At 48.0% G+C, this 18,210-nt stretch overlaps 2 protein-coding genes across 3 annotated transcripts in view; both read right to left on the bottom strand.

Annotated features, from left to right (window-relative positions):
• The window catches only part of EOL1 (ETO1-like 1), a 74,736-nt gene that overhangs the window by 32,514 nt on the left and 24,012 nt on the right, over nucleotides 1-18,210 (bottom strand). The gene's annotated exons all lie outside the window — the stretch shown is intronic.
• On the bottom strand, nucleotides 15,785-17,404 carry LOC147459612 (uncharacterized). The gene is made up of 3 exons (XM_086510025.1): nucleotides 16,523-17,404; nucleotides 16,200-16,428; nucleotides 15,785-16,167 (listed from the first exon to the last, which is right to left on the bottom strand). Exons 1-3 carry the CDS (start codon nucleotides 17,402-17,404, stop codon nucleotides 15,785-15,787), a joined length of 1,494 nt encoding a protein of 497 aa, XP_086366151.1.

The following is an 18,210-nucleotide window of genomic DNA, read 5'->3' as shown; positions in this document are numbered from 1 at the left end:
AATTCCCTTGAAGGACTCTGATGGATTTTGATGGGAATGCTTATGATCATGCTGTGTGCAACCAAAGGATATGCATCTACACTAAGTGACTGGGCATGCACGGTCTACGAATAGACTCACAAAAGTGCCAGATCGCTTCTAATCTAGACTAACTGGACTTACTGAACCCTTGTCGTGTTGTAGCTTGTCCACGGACACATAGGGTTGGATGTGTCACGTGACATCCCCTCCTTTTCAAAGTGAGGTACTGGTACCGAACTGTATGGCGTCGAGGGAGATCACCAATAGCATCCGGAATCCTGGAAGGGACTCTTCGCTGGCCCACTTTGATGTGTGGGTCGTGCGGTACTTGAACTTCATAAAGGTCTACAAAGTCTTCTTCTTTGGGCCGCACGAAAGCGACACAAAGTCTTCTGTGGCTCCTTCGATGCTTCAACTTCGTCGAGAGTCATGCTTCTTTCTTCTTCAAGAATCTCCATGGCTGAAAATTCCCGAAACGACTTTCAACACAAAACCATCAACATACCCATTCCATGTAAAGTGAGTGGAAAAAATCTTGTCTCCCTCAAAGATTGTGCATGCAATGTAGATGAACAAATAGACGGAGTGCCAAACCGTTCACCACATACACGCAAACCATGAGATCGGATCTCTCTCTTATGATCTAGAGCAATCAACTGTGGCAATTCACAACGGAAATGCCCATGCTTGGTGCTCATACTTTCATGTGCTCTTTCTACCACTGTGTCGTGCCAAGGAAGAGACATGGAATGTGACGTCCTTGAATGCATACTTTTCATGAATAATCCGCATACATTCGTGCTCATCCATGAGTGAAACGTGCTTAACGTACAATATGTCATGCCTAGGAAAAGGGATCACTTAAAGACGCTGACTAAAATACAGGAAACGATCACGAATGAAACACTCGAACAATGCGTGCATATGAATCATGCGAACACATAATACTTCCTGTGAGGGTTCTTTGGACCGAGGCTCGAGAGCCAAGATCGGTTCTTCCTGAAGGGGTTCTTTGGACCTCGACTTGAAAGTCAAGATCGATCCTTCTTGATTGATCGAATCTGCAACGAGGTTAGCTTCGCTAGAAAAAGCATCAACTAACTCATCATCCTTGTGAACAATCACGTCATCTTCATGCAACTCATCATGCTTGTGAGAAACCACATCTTGATCATGCAAATCATCATGCTTGTCATTGTCATTCAAATCATCATGCTTATCATTATCATCCAAAACATCATGCTCATCATTATCATTCAAACCATCATGCTTCTCATAATCATGCAAATCTTGTGTGTCATGCTTGGGAGAAGAAGAGGCTGAGAGAGTCTCCTTTTCCCGAATCTCTTGCCTCTGTTCCTGCACTTGAGAAAAGAGTCGCAAGAACTCTTTCATGTGTTGGTCGCTCTTTTCTTCTCTTGCTTTGTTCTCGCGGACATATTCTGCTTGTCTTGCTTTGTTATCGCAATCCAATTTGGCTTCTCCTTCTTTGTTCTTTACTTGTCTTTCTGCACGCTCACGATCCAATTTGGCTTGTCGTTCTTTGGCTTCCAAGCGTGCTTGCTCGTGCTCACACGCTATGGCTGCCATTCTTTCTTGGTGTTTGCGCTCCATTTCTGCTTTTCTTTCTGCGTGTCTGCGATCCATTTCTGCTTTTCTTTCTGCATTTCTTGCTTCGCGTTCTAATTTCCTTTCCATAAACATCTGCTCCAACTCCTCCATAGGAGTTAGTGCAATCCTTGACGTAGATGGGGAAATGGGAGGGTCGGAAAAACCTCCTGGTGGGGAAAATTCTTCTTCGCCTCTCTCATGCTTATCACCTCTAAGCGAAGTATCCATTCCGCTTCGAGTGATGACCATTCTGAAGTTGTGGGTTCTTGTGGTCTTGGGTTCTTAAGTTCACGAGGAACTTGGGATCTTGGGGTTCTTGGTGTCTTGAGGTTCTTGAGATTTTCTTTCGCTTGCAATCTGTGTTTCAGAAGGATCTTCTCTTCACCCGAGTTCTACTCTTTTCCGCGGGCGCACCCCTTGGCAGCCTTGCGCTCACACCAAGGTTGCTTTTTCCCACCTCACGTCGATTGGCCGGCCGCTAAGTGCACTGTCCACTCTCAATGAGTGAGAAGAGGCACAAGGGGAGGCTGGACAAGCCCTTCTTTCCTGGGATTCCAGTCACTCTTCAAAAACACGATTAGGAATCGACACGCCCAAGCGAACTTGGGTTCATGCGACCACAACAAGCAAAAAAAAATTCTTGTGGTTCTTTCCTTGAGTGATACAGAACACTACCAAAGCTCTGATACCAATGTTAGGTGCAACGGAATGAATGTTTGAACTTTGCTCAAGATGAGTGCTCCAAACTGTGCTCAAGGTTTCTTTTGTTCTTATGGAAGGTAGAGCCTTCCGTTCTTAATGAGAGAGTGCTATGATCACAAACAAAGTGAATGGACATTGTGCGTGCAAGTGAATGAGACTGAGAGATAGAGAGAGAAGAGAATAGGACACCAGAGACGTTGTAAAACCCTCCTCCGAAGGCCCCACTCTCGTCGCCGAGAGTGGTCTACTTATGATTACACAAACTGGTACAAACTGAATGCACGTGACTGATGGAAGTATAAGCTATGTCGACGACGACGACCGGGATGACGACACCGACCTAAGGGCTGAAATCTGCAATCTTTTATCTGCTGTCCAAAAACGCTATGGGCTGAAATCTGATACAAATCCAAAAGCGTTGGTTTTGGGGCTGATTCTGCTGATCTTTGTCGCTGAAATTCTACAGGTCTTAGGGCTGAAAACTGATGGTCTTTTATGGCTGAAAATCACCTTCTGCAATGGTCCAAAGGCTGAAATCTGAGGCTGTTCTTGCTAGGACCAAAAACGCTAGGCATGGGGGATCTCCTGGCGATGGCAAGGGCTGAAAATGCTAGTGTTTGCAGATTGCCGGCGGTGATGCAAAAACGCCAATGTCTGCAGTTTGCTGACGAGGGCGATGACCTCCTGCTGAAAACGCTAGGGATGGCTCTTGCTTGGAGGGGAAACCACCAAGGTTCTTGCTTGAGAAGTTGCTTGTTGAGCTTGGCTCCTACTGCCTCTTCTGCGATTTGGTGCTAGCTTAGGTTTGCTTATATACAAACTTACTCAATTTGCCCTACCTACTTTCCAACAAAAGTCACTTAAAAATAATAAGTGAAAAATGTCAAAAATAGGTAAAATAGGCTAAATGCACTAGAAAATTCCCCTAAAGAACTCTGATGGATTCTGATGGGAAAGCTTATGATCATGCTCTGTGCAACCAGAGAATATGCATCTACACTAAGTGACTGGGCATGCACGGTCTACGAATAGACTCGCAAAAGTGCCAGATCACTTCTAATCTAGACTGACTGGACTGACTAAACCGTTGTCGTGTTGTAGCTTGTCCACGGACACATAGGGTTGGATGTGTCACGTGACATGTGCAGTGTGTGCTCCTCTCTTACAGGTGTCAACTGAGTGCAGTGTGCGATTTGTAGTACTTACTACTTATTAAAGTCGGGACTTCAGACTTAAGTCTTGGATTATCATGATTCATTATGTATTTATTTTAATGCTCTTAGTTTTATGTGACCATGAAAACAGACATCTGACACTATTTGGTTATAGACATTGGTTAGCTAAGCTCAACTTTGTGTTTTCATTGTTCGGTTAGAGTCGTGGACTCTAGTTTTTGACATTTGTAATGGTCTATTGTTGATTTGCTAGTCTTTCTTTGAAGTCTTGGTGAATACATATATAAATGTATGAAGTACTCTCAATTTTAGGCTTTGTGAAAAAGAAGTAAGAAATTTTGCGTACCTAAAAACTAAATCCATTCTATATTACGTACCTTACGAACCGAATTTGTACCAAACACTACGTACCTAACTACCTTGGTTGCAGGGCATGAAAAATACTCGATCATGGATGGTTTTTCGAGGTATTTCCACATTAGTATAGCTCTTGAAGATCAGTTGAAGACTACTTTTATTTCACCATGGGAATGCTTAGCTTACCTCATAATTCCCTTTGGTTTGGTCAACGCATATGCAACTTTTGGCGAACGGATGAACAAGGTGTTTGGGCCCTATCTCGGTAGGTTTGTCAAGGTGTTTATGGATGACATTGGATGCTATAGTTCTCGGTTGGAGCATCTATCGAAGCGAAAGCTGTGCCTTTGATGAAGAATGCGCCCAATTAAATCCAAAGAAGTGTAAGTTAGCACAACCTTCGGTTCATTTATTAGGACATGTAGTCTCACAGAATGATGTAGAAGCTGATCACGAGAAGGTAAAGGCTCTTGCATTGATGGAACCCCCATCAAGTGCCCAAGGTTAGGCTTCATTTGTGCACAAGTTAAAGTACTTATAAAGGTTTTTTTAAATGATTTTGCAGTATGTCTATCCTGTTTAGAAGATGGGTCAATGGGTTCATGGCTTTCAGTGGACTAAAGCTGCAGAGGAAGCTTTTGACATGGTGAAAGAAATCCTCTAAAGTTGCCTACGGTTTTTCCTACCAACCTCGAGGTTGATTGAAACACGCCCATAGGACGGTAGACTTTAGCTTTCACCGATCTTTACACTTTTCAACTTAAAGACACAGAGGAACTTCACATATAAGCCTGTGATTGGAATTCAACAATTCAAAACAAAACAACGGCTTGTTGCAGACAAAGACACCCTGTTGGCCCCAAAGACTGGCACCCATTTCGGTATTTCTTTATTCTTATTACACTTGAGAAAAACCTGTAAACTTCTACAAGTTGTCCCACTTTTATCGGGTTGAAATTCCCATACTCTAACCTGATTTATCATACCATTGATCTGATATCTGGAAGCACACCACCGAATCGGCCACCTTATCGTGTGAGCCGAGTACAGAATGAAAAGATTATGAACTCAGTGAAAGACCTCTTGGAAAAGGGTCTTGTCCAGCTTAGTACTTCACCGTATTGCTCTCCAGTGTTGTTGGTTTTGAAGAAAGACAGATCTTGGAGAATGTGCATCGATTATAGCACTCTCAACGAAATCACCATCAAGAACAGACTTCCGATTCCTAGGATCGATGATATACTCGACAGGTTACAGGGATCCTCGTGCTTTAGCAGGATTGACTTGAAGAGTGGATATCATCAGATCAGGATAGCGCCAGGAGATGTCTACAAGACAGCTTTTCGGACGACTTTTGGGTTATTTGAGTTTTTGGTGATGCCTTTTGGCTTAACCAATGCTCCTGCGACATTTAACCGGATGATGGACAGGATTTTTTGAGAGTACAGGCTATTTGTTGGCACTTTCTTTGACGACATCATTGTTTTCTCCAACAATGAGGCAGAACACAGAGATCATCTGTTTCAGGTCTTTCAGGCATTACGAGATCACAAGTTAGTGATTAATGCAAAGAAAAGTGAATTTTTCCTACCAGAGATACACTTTTTGGGACACATTGTGTCAGCAGCAGGAGTGCGAATGGACCCGGCCAAGATAGAGACTATCCGTGATTGGCCCGATTTGAGGAATGTCCATGAAGTTAGAAGCTTCTTGGGACTGTGTTCGTACTACAGGCGGTTCATACGAAACTTTGCAGAGGTTGCTTCCCCTTTGCATACCTTGACACTTTCCGTGGGGACCCACAAAGGTGACTGCCTTTCGGACATTGAAAGAGAAATTGACTACGGGACCAGATTTGACTTTGCCGGACTTGCAGAAGTCATTTGAAGTATATTGTTATGCTTGTGGTTGTAGTCTGGTTGCGGTCTTGATGCAAGAAGGCCATGTCATAGCTTACGAGAGCCGTTTGTTCTCTAGGCCGGAGATGACAGCACAGATCTATGGGAAAGAGCTTTTGGCGGTTATCCATGCTCTTACTCAGTGGCGGCATTACCTACTCGGAGCGGATTTTACTGTCTTTACAGACCATCAGAGTTTGCGCTACTTCTTGTCACAGAAGCAGCTTTCGGAAAAGCAGATGCGGTGGGTGAACATCTTGTCACAGTTCCACTTCCAGATTGTCCATGTGCAGGGTCAGAAGAATGTGGTGGCAGATGCTTTGTCTCCTAAACCGTTGGTTCTGGCTATTTCCGCGATACATCATAGGAGCTTCGAGGATATGGTCGATCAGTATGCCACAGATACAGGTTTTGCAGATATTTTCACACGGATATGGGATGGGGAGACAGTAGCTGGATACTCCCTTCGGGAAGGCTACTTGATGAAAAAGACTATGTTGTGCGTTACACAGCCGTTGAGGGAAAAGGTTATGACTGAATGCCATTGTCCACCTTTTACGGGTCACCGCGGCATTGCTACCACCATGAAAGGGGTAGAGAGATATTTCTTTTGGCCGAGACTCAAGAAAGATGTGGAAGAGTTTGTGCGCAGTTGCTTGGTATGCCAGAACGTTAAGTTTAATAGGCATAAAGCACAGGGATTGTTACAGCCTTTACCCATACCCACCCGCCCCTGGGAAAGTATAGCGATGGATTTCATTTTTGATCTCCCGAGAACACAGAGTGGTCACGATGGTATCTGGACTGTTATTGACAGATTTAGCAAACAGGCTCATTTCATTCCAGTGAAGAAAACAGTCAAGCCGGATCACTTAGCGAGACTGTTTGTGGCCCAGATTTTCAGATTACATGGCATGCCTGAGACAATTGTCTCCGACAGAGACCCCAGATTTACGAGTTTGTTTTGGAAGGCAATTTGGGAGAACATTGGCACACGGTTACAGTTCTCGTCATCGTTCCACCCGCAGACTGATGGGCAATCCGAGATTGCCAATTCAGTGGTTCTAGATTTATTGAAGTCTTATATCTCAGATCAGAAGACTCAATGGGAAAGATATTTACCTCTGGTGGAATTTGCCTACAATAACACGATACACTCGTCGACGGGTAAGGCGCCATTTGAGATTGTTGAAGGTGCTGCGAAGGTTCCACCCTTCCTGAGCACGAAAGATAAGATCTTTGAAGCGGATAAATATAAGCGAGATCTGGATACGGCTTTTGCCAAGGTTCGCGAGACTTTGCAGAAGTCTCAAGAACGACAGAAAAAGGCAGCGGATCGCCATCGTCGCGACTGGAAACTGAAGGAGGATGATTGGGTGCTCTTACTTTTGAGAAGGCACGCCTAAGAAAGAAAAAGGGAAAGGAGAGGCTTTTTCCAAAGCTTAGTATGTGATACTACGGACCTTTCCAGATTATTGACAAGATAAATGATGTCTCCTTCCGATTGGAACTGCCAGATACTTGGAGGATTCACAATGCATTTCATGTGAATCTCTTGAAACCTTTTAAAGGTGATGTGCCTGATGATGGGGAGCCTGATGAGCAACCCGAAGTGGAAGAAAACGAGGAGATCCTTGTTCCTGAACAGATTTTGGCACATAAGGATACGAAGAATAAGGGTAAAGTTCGAAGGCGGTTCTTGGTTAAGTTCAAGAATTATCCTGCACTTGATGCGAAGTGGATGGAGGAGGAGGACCTAGCAGATACTCCTCGGATTGTGAAACTTTACCTCGATGCTTTTGGTTTAGCATAGTCTACTCCAAATGGAACCCAGAATTCAGCTTGGCCGAAGATCTGGTGCAGTGGGATGCACAAGAGGGGAGTTACTCCACTCCTTTGTCAACAGATGCCTCGATTTTGATACTAAAGTCACTGATGTCTCTTTGAGCTTCAGGGATACTGAGAGCTGACAGTATTCTGCTGGATGACTTTATGAAATGGAATTCCTGATTATGATACTGATTTGTTCTTGACTTCTTGTGAGTACAGGAACTGATAGCCGAAATGACTGCAGCATTTTGGTCTGATTGATCTCGAATAGACATGGTTGCAATAGGGGTTAGTCAATCGGACATCGATGAGGTCCCGATTGGACCTAGATGTGATTGCTAGCTACATTGCCGATAAATCATGGTCTAAGATCCGAATGAATGTTGAATGTCATGTGATGTCCTGTGATGTCTGGTGATGTCCTGTGATGTCGTGTGATGTGACTGTCGATTTTGTACATGTGCTAGATGTGTGTTCCTAGTACGTAGGTACTAACAGTCAGTGTCTGCTAAGACGGTTTATGGCTTTTGTCGGTTTTGCAGGCGTAATCGCGGTCGATTACAATGCTTTCAAGAGGGGGGTATGTCACAAAGTGATGACGTGGCGGACAGCAGAAACCCTAATTTCTGTCAGAAACCCTAAAATTCCTGCAAACCCTAATTTTTGCCAAAAACCCTAAATTCCGGAAATCGCGGAGGCGGATTATTATAAAAAAAAAAAAAAATTTTTGGAAAATGATGAGCGACGCGAATTTTGCTTTTGCTTTTTTTTTATTAAAAAAAAAAAAGAGAGAAAAGACTCTCTAAGAGAGAGAGAGAACTGATGCTTTTGATTTTAAAAGCTTTTGGGGCTCTGCTTTTGGGCATCCCTTGTAACCTTTAAATTAGTGGTGAGGGCCTCACTTCTCAGGGCATCTGGACGCAGAGTCTGAGAGTGAAACCCTAACCGCTCTCTTGTACTTTGATGATTGATTAATACAAAAAGAAATACCGAAAGGGGCGCCAGTCTTTGGGGCCAATATCTCTAGGCACGGAACTCCGCCGGGCCAGTGCAAATCTATTGTGATCTGTGAATTGTTTTGAAGTGGTTATTTGGTGCTGTCGCGGTTGATTCTTGACTTGGAGTGTCCAAGTTTGTTACACAAGCCCTCCCTGAGAACAAGGAAGTGTGATGACCGACCAAGCCACCTTGGCTCGAGCAATTTGAGTATCGCGACCTGACCAAAGGAAGTTCCTGATCAGCCTCTCTACCTGGCTGATACAAGAACTCGAGAAGATCCAGCAAGAAGTGATGTACCACATAGTCGCCAACAACACCTGGTTGGCAACTACTACTCTATCAGCCAGCGAAAGTCGTGCTGAGCTCCAATGTAACAGTTTTCTCCTGATGGACAGGAGAAGAGGAGTAATCTGCTGCTCGGGGGACAAGTCCAGACCAACCTGACAACCCAAGTACCGAACTGCAGTCCCTGGAGGAATCCACCTGAAACCCTCTCCTGGCATCCAATCTGGCACAGGAGCACTGCCAACCGAGAGAGCCACTGTCTTTCTCCAGTTGATCAATGCGCCCGATGCACAGCAGAAGGTCTCCAAAGGCTGCTCACATCTGTGTAGATTGGCCTCCTGGCCCTCTAAGTACAAGGCTGAGTCGTCGGCAAACTCAGCGTCGAGAAGCCCATCTCCCCGTATAGGGAGTGCTAAGCCTCTCAAACCAACCTGCTGTGACACCAAAAATCTGCTCATCGCCTCTGCATAGAACAGAAAGAGAAAAGGGGCAAGAGGGCAGCCTTGTCTGACCGAACGTGTGAGCATGAAGCGCTCACCTCTACCTCCTGCCAACAGCAATTGACTGTGAGCCTGTCTGTACAAAGCTGACACCCCTCTGATCCAAGCATCTGAGAAGCCCATCCTGCGTAGCGTGCCCTCTAGAAAGTCCCAGTCAACTCTGTCGTATTCCTTCTCAAAATCGAGAAGAAGAATCACAAGGTCCTCCCCACGGAGCCGTGCAAGGGCAGAAGCCTCCCAAAAAGTGAAGATGTTGTCAAGGATACTGCGTTCCTTGACAAAACCTGTCTGAGTCCCATGTATAAGGCTCTCCAAAAGTGGCTGAATCCTCAAACTCAGAGCCTTGGCGAGAATTTTGTAGGCTGAGTTGAGAATGGTGATGGGGCGCCACTGTCGAATCTCATCCAAGGAGCCACCCTCCTTTGGAATGAGGTAAATCAGGCCCTCACTCATGCTATCCAGCATCACTCCTGTGTGCCGAATGTACTGAAAGGCACTACAAAGATCTGGGCCAAGCAGGTCCCAGTACTCCAAGAAGAAGCTGGGAGTCAGCCCATCCTCACCTGGACAGCTACCACGAGGGAGGGCCCTAAGAGCCGTGTGCAGCTCCTCAAGCTGAAGAGGTATCTCTAGCCTCTGGCGCATCTCCTCAGTCACAAGACAAGGCATCTGTGCCCAAACCTGCTCCCTGCATGCATCCTGTCTCTCTGACTCACGCTCAGCCGACAGTAGCTCACGGTAAAAGTCAGTAGCAACTGCACGCATATCCTCTTGCTCACAAACAACTGACCCATCGGGTCTCCTCAACTGATTGACCTTGGCATGCGAGTGCCGAGGTCCCACTGTCTCAAAAAAAGCACCTGTCACTCTGTCACCCACCTAAGTCCACTGAGATGCCTGTCGGTGAAAGGCAAACTCATGGCGCCTCTCCTCTGTGCAAGCAAGCTCCTGTCGAGCCTGCTGTAACTGCTCCTCCAACCATGGACTGTCTGGATGCTGCTCCTGCATCCTCTATAGTGAAGCAATGCCTCGTCTGAGACGTTGCTCCTCCTCTCTCGCTGCAGCCCGTCTAGCCAGAGACTCCTGGAGAAAGAAGTGGCTAAGCTGAGCTAGGCCTGAGGCCACTCTGTCTGCAGGTGGAGCCTGGCTGTCCATGCCCTCTGTCCATAGAGCCTCGACCCTCTCTCTGAGTGCTGAGTCCAACAAGACCCGCTCTGGGATGCGAAGCATCGTGCTCCCACTCCTCTGCCTGTCTGCCACTGTGAGGATCACTCGTACATGGTCCGAGAAGGATGTCCCTGCCAGGATGCCCATTGATCCCCCCAAGTCACTGAAATGGTCACTAGTGTAGAAGCGATCTATGCGCGATAGATTCACTCCTCCCACTCTGCGGTCCGATCTAGAGAAGGCAAGACTCTCTGGAGGCCTCACAAAGCCAGAATGCTGCCATGTATCCGAGACCCTCAAAGTCATACACAACCTCTCCCAAGTTGCTAGCTCGACCCCATGCACACTAGCATGGCTGCCTCCGATCCTGTCAGAAGGGTCCTCCAACATGTTGAAGTCCCCTCCTACACACCACTTGTCAACCTGTGGCAAAGACTCAACAATCTGTGACCAAAACTCTGCACGAGCACTCGCCACATTGGGCGCATAGATGTTCAGGAAACCCACAAGGCCACCTTGAACCTGCATAGTAATCCACTGAGCCCTACCTGGCACAATAATCCCTCTGCCCACAATGGCCTGCTGCAATGAGTCCGCAATAGTCATACATACCCCTCCCTGGATGCCTCCAGGTCCAAAAGCAGCTGACCAAAAGGTATCCGTCCACACAAAATCTGACCACATCGCAAACTTGGGGGTGTCACCGCAAACTTGGCCAGTGGCCACAAAGTCTGCAGCAAATCTGTAACGCCAAGTTCTCCCATGTGGTGAGAGAACTCGAGAACCTGTGTATGCAACCATCCCACCACTGAGTCGAGGGACCACTCTGTCTCAGTCCTACCACAGAGGGGGAAGGAGAAACCAACTGCTGAGTCCAAGGCCTCTGTCCCCCTAGCGGCGAGGAACAAAGCGTGGACTCTGAAGCAGGCTGCCTCGTGGTCTGCTGCGGAATCGCCGAGAAAGCGAGTGAACCCGTAATCGAAGAAATCCCAGCGGCGTCGGAGGTCAATGCTCGTCAAACCACGAGGGATAGCTGCAAGAGAAGATGTCTGAATCTGCAGAGGGGGTCGCATGAAGGGCTGACCCTCTCTCGCTAGGCGACTCGTGGCAAAGGCGCTGCCAAGAGATCTCCTAGCCGCCGGCAAGGGACCAGTCTCCTGAGCCGACTGTGGTACTGATGCAGGAGGAGGGGGAGGAGCTGGGGGAGCGGGGGGGGGGGATAAGAGAAGCGGGGTGGGGCGACAGAGACATGGCGGGGGCGAGGTGGGGAGTGGGCGGGAGTAGAGGGCGGGGGAGGGGATGAGGAGGAGCAGGGGAGATCGGAAGGCGGAGCGGCTGGCGAGGGTGAAGCGGAGGTGGAGGCTGGCGTAGGGGGCTCCTCTTGCTCAAGAGGACCAAAGCGGTTCCCTGTGGGAACCCACTGCTGCTGAGTAGGCACCTGAGGGCCACTCTGAGTGCCAGGCTGTCGCTGTGGCCCCTGGCGTCGACGGCCACGGGCCTGTTGCCACCCCTCCTCCGTTGGAGCCCGAGGCTCGGAGGGTGGCGCTGAATCTGTGCGCTGTCGCTGGCTGTACCTGCGGCCCAGCCTTGGCAGGCTGGGGCTGAGGCTGAGGTGCGGGTCGTGGTCTCCTCCGTGGACAGGCCTTCGCTAGGTGGCCCATCTGTCTGCAAATGAAGCACTGGTTCGGGAGACCCGAGTACTCCACACTCTCTCTAAACCAACCCCCACTCACACGAGGCAAAAGGATGACCTTCGGGAGCGTGTGGGTATCTCTGACCAAAACTCGAACTGAAGGGATGCCAGCCGCCTTGGCAGCTACTGATGCTGCCGTACGAGGTGTCTCCAGGACAGTCCCGATGGCGGAGCCAATCCTGGAGAGAAGTGGAAGGTACTCCCTCCGTAAACCCGGAAAGCAGACTAAGATGGGGATGTCCGCCTCCTCTACTAGCACATCCAAAGTCGGGTCAAAACCATGTCGCCACTGTCGAAAGTGGGCGCGTGATGCTCGGATGGCCAATGGACTCATAGCTATGACCTTGGAGGCCATCTCCGAAGTCTCGAACTCAATCTGGTAGTACCCCCGTCCGAGAATCTGGACATCCAAGATCTTGCCCACCTCTGCGAGGAGGCGGGCCTGGAGAAGGTCTCGCAGCTCTCCTCTACTAGGACGAGCGCCGAGAACCTTGCAGATGACAGAAGTCGCCTGCAAGCGTTCTACCTCTGCAGCAAGGCTCGCTTGCTCTGTCGGCGAAAGAGCAAGTCGAATGGTGGGCTCAGCGGGGTCGGGCGAGAGGGCTTCAGGCGAGTCCCTCTGTGGTGAAGCTGGAGCCTCCATCTGTGTCTACTGCTAAGTCGAAGAAGCGGGCGGTGGAGAAAAAACCTGCAAACAAGTCAGCCAGGCACTTTTCCGAAGAGAAAGTGCTGCCGAGCCAGGTGCAGAGGGCCTTCGGGAGCGAAGAGGATGGGGGGGGGGGGGCGGAGGGGGGGACGGCGAGGGCGAAGAGGGCAGCCGTGTAATGTGCGGGTGCACAAGCAGCAGCAAGTGAGGGGATGGAGTGGGGAAGGCAAAGCGAGAGGAGGGCAGCGGGCTGCGGGCAGCCTTTGGGGCAGCGTGCAGACAGGGGGGGGCAGCAGGTGGGCTGAGGGGCAACGCGCAGGGGCTGAAGGGGGTGGGGGGACAGTGTAGGGGCAGCGGGGGGGGGGGGGCGATGGCGTAGCAAGGGGGGGGCGAGTAGCAGTAGCAAGCGTTCGTGATAATCGACCACAATTACGCCTGCAAAACCGACAAAAGCCATAAACCGTCTTAGCAGACACTGACTGTTAGTACCTACGTACTAGGGACACACATCTAGCACATGTGCCAAATCGATAGTCACATCACACGACATCACAGGACATCAGTAGACATCACAGGACATCACATGACATTCAACATTCATTCGGATCTTAGACCATGATTTATCGGCAATGTAGCTAGCAATCACATCTAGGTCCAATCGGGACCTCATCGATGTCCGATTGACTAACCGCTATTGCAACCATGTCTATTCGAAATCAATCAGACCAAAATGCTGCAATCATTTCGTCCATCAGTTCATGCACTCAAAAGAAGTCAAGAACAAATCAGTATCATAATCAGGAATTCCATTTCATAAAGTCATCCAGCAGAATACTGTCAGCTCTCAATATCCCTGAAGCTCAAAGAGACATCAGTGACTTTAGTATCAAAATCAAGACATCTGTTGACAAAGGAGTGGAGTGACTCCCCTCTTGTGCATCCCACTGCACCAGATCTCCGGCCAAGCTGAATTTTGGGTTCCGTTTGGAGTAGACTATGCTAAACCAAAGCATCGTGGTAAGGTTTCACAATCCGAGGAGTATCTGCTAGGTCCTCCCATAGTTAACACGTACGGTCACGTACAATGGTTACAAGTACGAAGACGTGCGGTACTAATCGAACTAAAAAAAATTAGACGTACGTTGAAGTAACGTACGATGCAAAAAAATAAATCATATATTTTTCAGAGCTTTTACTCTATTATGAGTAACTACTTAGTATTAAGTACATACAACTTAAAGGGCATGTCTTACAAGTAAGAACATTAAAGATTTGGCCATGGACATTGGAAACGGCAATGTTCGAAAAAAGATGATCATGATTGCATTTGATTTCATAATTCATTACATAAGTAGAGAGTCGAGGCTCGAGAGATACAAGTGACAAAAAGTAGTACAAAAAAGTAGTGACACGTCACACAACTCATAGTCTCATGGCGCATGGGTGCAAACTTTAAAGCATAAAGAGAGAGTTCTAAGTGCTCATATCGCTCTCATCACCGGAGTTGTGGTCTGAGCTTGAGCTAGAGCTTGAGCTAGAGGTAGCTGCATCATCCTCATCACTACTTGCATCAGATGCACTAGATGCAAGACCATAATCTCCCTCACTAAGGATGTTGCCCTCATCATCAAACTCTGGCTCTCTAGGATCCGCAGGCCTAAAAATGGACACATTCTCCAAAGTGGTGTCTGCCATAGTAGATCCGCTACCCGAGCCTCGCCGCACATAGGACATGGGTGTCCGTGCCGACGCTCTTCCACTCCCACGAGCAACCGAAGTGGAAGCTCCTCTACCTGTAGTTGCCAAAGCTCGCACGACCACCTTCTTGCGGGACCGTGTGCGAGAGACACGGCGATCAATCTCCTCCAACTCCAAGTAGAGGTCTCGAAATATTTGCTCCTCCTCTGGATCGCGATCTTTGTTGAGACTCTTAAGAGTCTCAATGGAGAGCTTGCATTCATCTACATTCACCTATTTGTCATTTACAACATGCAAGAAGATTAATGGAGTTAGCAATTTGGCATGCCAAAAATATGAGCACATGATACATCATACATGTGAAAGCATAAATAAAGAGTATGATGTAGCCAACTCAATTACCTGCCTAGCCATGGGCATCTCATGCATGGACCTCAACCTGCGTAAATTGGAGCGACAATAGATAAGCCGCTCCAATTGCTTCGTAGAAAGCTTGTTGCGGATCTTGGTGTGTATAAGAGAAAACGCCGACCAATTCCGCTCACATGCACCCGATGAACAATCCTAGAGCACATAGATGATAGAAGAGAGGCATGAGATTTGAATTGTGGGAATTTTCAATTGAGAGGTGACTTATGTCACATGAATGATGAATGTCAAATGATGACGTGATTGAGATTATAAATTTATAATTTATGGTATGGTATTATGTATAATTATTAATATATATGATATACCTGTCCAAGAACCCTCAATGCCACCCTTTGAAGGTGAGGCAATTGACAGCCAAAACATTCCCACCAAAAAAGAGGCTTCACTAACGAATCCCTCTTCCAACACACCGAGGAAGCGAATGCCGTGCCTCTTTGGTCTCCATAGTTGATGAGCTCTTGGAGAAACTCTCCATGGTGTTCTTCATTGAGTATCTTTGGAAGGTACTTGTCGCGCTCCTCTTGAAGTGCTTGATCCGCAAAGATGGATGGCTTTTTGAAAGCCGGATGCAAGAGGGCGGCAAAGCCATGGATTGGTCGCCTCATCCAATCCCATCGCTTTTTAACAAGGAAGAGAATGTCATCTCTCTTTGGAGAGTCCTCCAACACATCACTACAAAGAGAGAGAGAAAGATAGTCAAGCATGGAAGGGTAGAACCGTAGAATAGAAAAAGACAACTTACAATGTACATAAATCATAAGGTGATATGTTTACCGTGAACCATCGGGTGCTCCATCAAGAATGGTGGATCTCTCAATCTCCTTGTAAGCCTCCTCCATGAAGTGGTAAAGGACACCTATGGTAGACCCTTCCATGTCGGTCATCCGAAGCACCTTATACAATGGCAATACCACCATGACAAGACCCTTGACCTCTTGCCAAAACTCCTCCTTCAAGCAAAGCCGTTGGATGGCCTTTGCATCTTGTTGGGATGATTGGGTCTCTTCTTCAATCCATGCTTTGAACTCATCCGAGACCATTGTCTTTTGCAAGTTGGTTTGCACATCATAGAGGCGCTCAAGGAGGAGCCACATAGCGGCAAAGCGTGTTGCGGAAGGCTTCTTCAACTCCAAGCCGGAGTAAGTGCGATATACTTCAACTCCAAGCCGGAGTAAGTGCGATATATCGCAAGTACTCTCACCTTTTTGTTGATGAAGTTGACGATGGAGAGGGCTTGGGATAGAATGTCCTTCACCCAAGGTAGGTCGCCAATGTCCTCCAAGAGGAGGTCAATGCAATGTGATGCACATGGAGTCCATACTATGTGTGGATACTCCGCCTCTAGCTTTTTGGCCATGGAAGCACAATTGGAGGCATTGTCGGTGATTACTTGAATGACGTTGCTTGGACCGATCTACATATGGAGAAAGAAGGGAAAGTGAGAAGAGCCAAGGCAAAAGACAAAATTGAAAATAGTAGATACTTGAGAGTGGAATACAAAATTTTACCTCTTTTATGGCTTGACGAATGTGGCGGTAAATGAAGGCACCCGTAACCTTTTCCCCCCTTGCTCCCGCATCAACCGCTCTCAAGAAGTAGGTGCCAAGAGGGCATGAGACAAGGATATTAATGATTCCCCTCTTCTTGCGGTCACTCCATCCATCGGTGAGAATAGAGCAACCATACTTTACCCATCCGGCACGCACGGGGTCAAGAGACTTGTCGATTCGTGCCCTCTCTTCATCAAGCTTTTTGGTGCGCATGTCATGGTATGACACTCCCGTCCACCCTTCACATGGACCAACCGCGGCAATAGCCTTCACCATGCGTTTCCAACGATCCGTGCGAAGAATATGAAAAGAGAGATTGCACTCAATGATGGTGCGTGCAATCTCTATCTCCGCTTGTCGTTGCCTCTCTTTGAGGAAAGACAATGGACCGGAAGTTCCACCCACCGTTTGTGCAAGAGTAGCTTGCTTTGGAGGCCGCCCACCATGACTTCTTTTGCTCTTCTTTGAGACGCTACAACCCTCGATGGAGGCCATGGTAGCGCCGCTAGATGCAACGGACATTGATGGAGAAGCATCCTCTCCCGAATCGGAGAGATCATGGTCGGGCGGAACCACCTCTTCCGATGCCTTTGCAACCGCCTTGTGCGTCTTCAAGGGGAGATACTTTGCTTTGCACTCTTGGAGAATGTCGTCGGGGATATTCGGACAAGGACCCGCTTCCCCTCCCATCTTGGTCAAGTGGATGATAAGGCGGGTGGAGCTTGAGGTCATGGTCTTCGGGCAATATTTGCAATACCATTTGCAAACATTTTGCTTGTTCTTCACCCTTTCAAAGTAGCGGCAATGCTTGTTGAAGGCTTCATGAAGAGCAGGCGGCATTATGGAGAGCTTGAGGGATGGGGAGTGATGAGAGAACTTTAGAGTAATGGAGAGCTTGAAGGAGATGAATGGAGATGAAGGGAGCTTGAAGGAGATGAAGAGAGCTTGAAGGATTAATGGAGAGCTTGAAGGAGATGAGGGAGCTTGAAGCCTTGATGGAGTGCCAAAGCTTAAAGCCTTGGCCCTTGATGACTAGAGAGAGCTTGAGGGAGCTTGAGTAGGTAAGGAGATGAATGAGAGAGTTTGAGGGATATATGGAGAAGAAGAGAGGGTGGGCAACCTTATATAGGTTTTGAGAAGAGAGGGAGAAGAGGGTTAAAGAGAGAGCATGCTTCAAAATTCAAATTCCATGTGCCATGGCCATGGCCCATGTGGCTTTGTGTGTGTGTGTGTGTGTGTGTGTGTGGATGCTGGGGGGGGGGGGGGGGGGGGGGGGGGGGGGGGGGGGGGGGGGGGTTGGCACATTGGCTTATGATGCCCCAAGGGCCAAGGCTCCAAGGCCCCCAACGTTCAAGTTTTAGCTTTCAAAAACTGCCAGCACGGGGCGCTACAAAACGGCTGTAAAAATAGTCAAAAAAGTCCGCCAACGGTCATTTTTTTTTCGATCGGACGGAACCCGGACGGAACGGACGGGACGGGACGGAACGGACAGATCGTTCCGTTCGACGGACGTGGACAACCCTGGGTCCTCCTCCTCCATCCACCTCGCATCAAATGCGGGATAGTTCTTGAACTTAACCAAGAACCGCCTTCGGACTTTACCTTTAGTCTTCGTATCCTTATGTGCCAAATCTGTTCAGGAACAA

Source organism: Adiantum capillus-veneris, chromosome 4 (genome assembly GCF_014529385.1).
Source record: "Adiantum capillus-veneris isolate H3 chromosome 4, ASM1452938v2, whole genome shotgun sequence".
Lineage (NCBI taxonomy): Eukaryota > Viridiplantae > Streptophyta > Polypodiopsida > Polypodiales > Pteridaceae > Adiantum > Adiantum capillus-veneris.
This window is presented reverse-complemented; position numbering and strand designations above follow the sequence as displayed.